The 4,088-nt window shown below is 39.6% G+C and overlaps 1 protein-coding gene across 1 annotated transcript; it reads right to left on the reverse strand.

Annotated features, from left to right (window-relative positions):
* Nucleotides 1–2,852: 2,852 nt before the first annotated feature.
* On the reverse strand, nt 2,853–3,791 carry LOC138420734 (olfactory receptor 9G4). Its single transcript, XM_069554156.1, has one exon. The coding sequence runs from the start codon at nt 3,789–3,791 to the stop codon at nt 2,853–2,855; it is 939 nt and encodes a 312-aa protein (XP_069410257.1).
* Between the last annotated feature and the right edge of the window lie 297 nt (nt 3,792–4,088).

Genomic DNA, 4,088 nt, shown 5'->3' on the forward strand with positions numbered 1-4,088 from the left:
GGGGATGACCCAGAAAGATGTTATGGGGAGGGAGGTGGGAGGGGGGTTCATGTTTGGGAATGCATGTAAGAATTAAAGATTTTAAAATTTAAAAAAAATAAATAAAATAAAATGTTAATACTCATAAAGAAAAAAAAATAATAAACAAATACTAAAAAAAAAAAAAAAAAAAAAGAAGGCTTGGAAGGAGACCATGGGCCAAAAGGAAGGAGTAGCCCGGGAACACGCACATTACCATATGTAAAACAGATAGCCGGTGGGAATGTGCTGTGTGGCTCAGGGGCCCAAAGTGGGGCTCTGTGACAAACCTAGAGATGTGGGGTGGGCAGGGAAGTGGAAGGGCGGTTCAAGAGAGAGAGACACATATATATATCTATGGCTGATTCATGTTGCTGTATGGCAGAAACCAACACAATACTGGAAAGAAACTCTCCCTCAACTAAAAATAGATAAATTAAAATGTTTACAAAATAATATTAATGAACATGTGACTTTAATATGCACATGATTTTAATAACATATGCATATATATGTATGTTCTGGACATATATATATATATATATGGTAAGCATATGTATACACATAAGTTTAATTTGGCTTCTACATAACTAAAGAAAAATGAGAATGAAAATTCTCACTAGGAAAACTTAGTCTCAGAAAAAAAATTCTCTATCTTCAGTTCAGTCACTCAGTTATGTCCAACTCTTTGTGACCCCATGGACTGCAGCACACCAGGCTTCTGTATCCATCACCAAGTCCTGGAGCTTCCTCAAACTCTATATAAAACTCATCGAGTCAGTGATGCCATCCAACCATCTCATCCTCTGTCGTCCCCTTCTCCATCTTACTAATTCCCAATTTCTCAAAAAACAGTTTTATTTAATTGCAATTAAATACTAAGGGTTTGCAGGAATCTACAATCCTGGGGGTGCAGAAGCTGATTTAAATGATTCTGAGACAGGCATTCTAGTCTTTCTAATTCTATTATTTTCCTCTATTTCTCTGCATTTATCACTGAGGAAGACTCTTGTCTCTCCTTGCTATTCTTTGGAACTCTGCATTCAAATGGGCATATCATTCCTTTTCTCCTTTGCCTTTAGCTTCTCTTCTTTTCCCAGCCATTTGTGAGGCCTCGTCAGACAACCATTTTGCTTTTTTGCATTGCTTTTTCTTGGGGATGGTCTTGATCCCTGCCTCCTGTACAATGTCATGAACCTCCATCCATAGTTCTTCAGGCACTCTGTCTATCAGATCTAATCCCTTGAATCTATTTTTCACTGTCACTGTATAATCATAGGTGGTTTGATTGAGGTCAGACCTGAATGGTCTGGTTGTTTTTCCTACTTTCTTCCATTTAAGTCTGAATTTGGCAATAAGGAGTTCATGATCTGAGCCAGAGTCAGCTGCTGGTCTTGTTTTTTTTTGACTGTATAGAGCTTCTCCCTCTTTGGCTGCAAGGAATATAATCAATCTGATTTTGGTATTGATCATCTGGTGATGTCCATGTGTAGAGTCTTCTCTTGTGTTGTTGGAAGAGAGTGTTTGCTATGACCAGGGCGTTCTCTTGGTAAAACTCTAGTAGTCTTTGCCCTGCTTCATTCTGTACTCCAAGGCCAAATTTGCTTGTTACTCCAGGTATTTCTTGACTTCCTACTTTTGTGTTCCAGTCCCCTATAATGAAAAGGACATCTTTTTTGGGTGTTAGTTCTAGAACATCTTCTAGGTCTTCATAGAACCATTCAACTTCAGCTTCTTGAGCATCACTGATCAGGGCACAGATTTGGATTACTGTAATATTGAGTGGTTTGCCTTGGAAACAAACAGAGATCATTCTGTCATTTTTGAAATTGAATTCAAGTACTGCATTTGGGGCTTTTTTGTTGAGTATGATGGCCACTCCATTTCTTCTAAGGGATTCCTGCCCACAGTAGTAGATAATGGTCATCTGAGTTAAGTTCACCCGTTCCAGTCCATCTTAGTTCGCTGATTCCTAGAATGTCGATGTTCACTCTTGTCATCTCCTGTTTGATCACTTCCAATTTGCCTTGACTCATGGACCTAGCATTTCATCTACATCAATTTAATATTTTGCCAAATATTTGGCCTTATATTAAATTAATGTAGGATATATCAATTTTACAAAGACAAATTTACAATGATATTGTCTATGTACTCATTTAGAGCTCTTGAATAAATATGGTGGAATTACTTCCTAAAAATAAACGTGTATAAAATCTTGAGTCAATTTCCAAAAATTTAGCCACTCCAAATATTTTACCCACAGAATGAAGTTTGTGCACTGTTTCAAAATCAAATTTTATACAAAAATCCATCAAATTCCTTTTTGTCTGTAAGACTTTCCAAAGTTAATCAGGCAGATAAATGTTATGGAAAATATAGTATCACTAAGAAGCATAATAAGTTTCCCACAGTGGCTCAGTGGTAAAGAATCCACTTGCAGTTTAGGAGATGTGGGTCTGATACCTGGGTCAGGAAGATCCCCTGCAGAAAGAAATGGCAAACCACTCTAACATTCTCATCTGGAGAAACCCAAGGACAGAGGATCCTGGCAGGCTACAGTTCACGGAGTTGCAACAGTCCAGCATGACTAAGCATCTAAACCACAACTACAGAATCAAGCATACCACAGTATCTTAAAACATCAAACATACTAATATCGTATATTTAAAATCATTTAATCACAAAAAGGGAGTAATAAAAACATATGGTTTAATCAGTGTTCCTTTTTTAAGTATAACATGCTGCATTTACTTGAAATATGGTAATGTTTACAAACATGTTAATAAGCCAATAGAAAATGCAACGAGAACATTCTGCAGAAAAGATAACCTTCATCTCTGAGGTCTTATGGTCTTTGCTGCTTTCCAGAAGGCCTCTTTGACGTCTTTGTTTCGCATGCTATAGATGAGAGGGTTGAGCAGTGGGTTGATCACAGTGTAGAACAGGGCAGCCGTTTTGTCTCTTTTCAGGAAGTAGGCGGAACTTGGCCTTGAGTACATGAAGAGCAAGGATCCATAGAAGAGCATGACCGAGACCAGGTGTGAGGCGCAGGTGGAGAAGGCCTTGCGCCTTCCCGAAGCCGTGCGGATCCTCAGAATAGCGAGAAGGATGTGGAAATAGGAAATGATGATGACAAGAATGCTCAAGAGGACTGTGAAGCCCACGAGACCCAGGAGGACCTCCTCATAGACCTTGGTGTCTGTACATGACATCTTCACCAGCGGCGGTGCATCACAGAAGAAGTGGTCGATGATATTTTTGCCACAGAAACTCAGGCGAAAAGTGTTGGCAGTATGGGCTATGGCATTCAAGAAGCCTCCTATATAGGAGCCAGCAACAAGTCTGGTACAGAGAGAAGGGGGCATAGAACTCGAATAAAGTAGGGGGTTACAGATTGCCATGTGGCGGTCATACGCCATGGCTGCCAGGAGAAAGCACTCAGTGTAGGCTACAACGCAAGAAAAGAATAGCTGGGCTCCACATTCAGCCAGGGAAAGGCGCTTATCTTCTGAGACACAAGTCGCCAGGATTCTGGGAGTGTACACAGAGGTGTACCAGAAATCCAAGAAAGACAGATTGCCAATGAAAAAATACATAGGTGTGTGCAGGTGGGAATCAATACGGATTAAGATAACCAGGGTCATGTTCCCTGACAAGGTAACCAAATAGACAGTCAGAAATATCCCAAATAGTATTAGTTGCCACTGGGGGTCTGTTGAGAGACCCAGTAAGATGAATTCAGTCAGGATGGTGCGATTTCCAACATCCATGTCCACTGGGAGAAAGCCTGATAAGATAACGAGAAAAAATTGCTGATTTTTCTTTTGGAATAAAGAAATAGAGGTATCAATTAACTCAACAACTTCTAGGAGGCATATTAATCCCTTACAAAGTCACTAAAATATCACATCTTCAATCTATCACTTGGGAAGACCACTAGAATTGGGGAAAATAATTGACTTCAGAGTTAAGGCTTGCACTTGCTATTTGCTTAATGCAGGGTTAGTATCTGAGTCTCATCAAATGGATGAACAAAATGATGATACTGACAGGTTGAATGACTGAGT

Source organism: Ovis canadensis, chromosome 15 (genome assembly GCF_042477335.2).
Source record: "Ovis canadensis isolate MfBH-ARS-UI-01 breed Bighorn chromosome 15, ARS-UI_OviCan_v2, whole genome shotgun sequence".
Taxonomy (NCBI): domain Eukaryota; kingdom Metazoa; phylum Chordata; class Mammalia; order Artiodactyla; family Bovidae; genus Ovis; species Ovis canadensis.

Bases quoted from the DNA above. Each gene is read 5' to 3' on its own strand.
- LOC138420734 (XM_069554156.1), bottom strand. From the start codon at position 3,791: ATGGATGTTGGAAATCGCACCATCCTGACTGAATTCATCTTACTGGGT.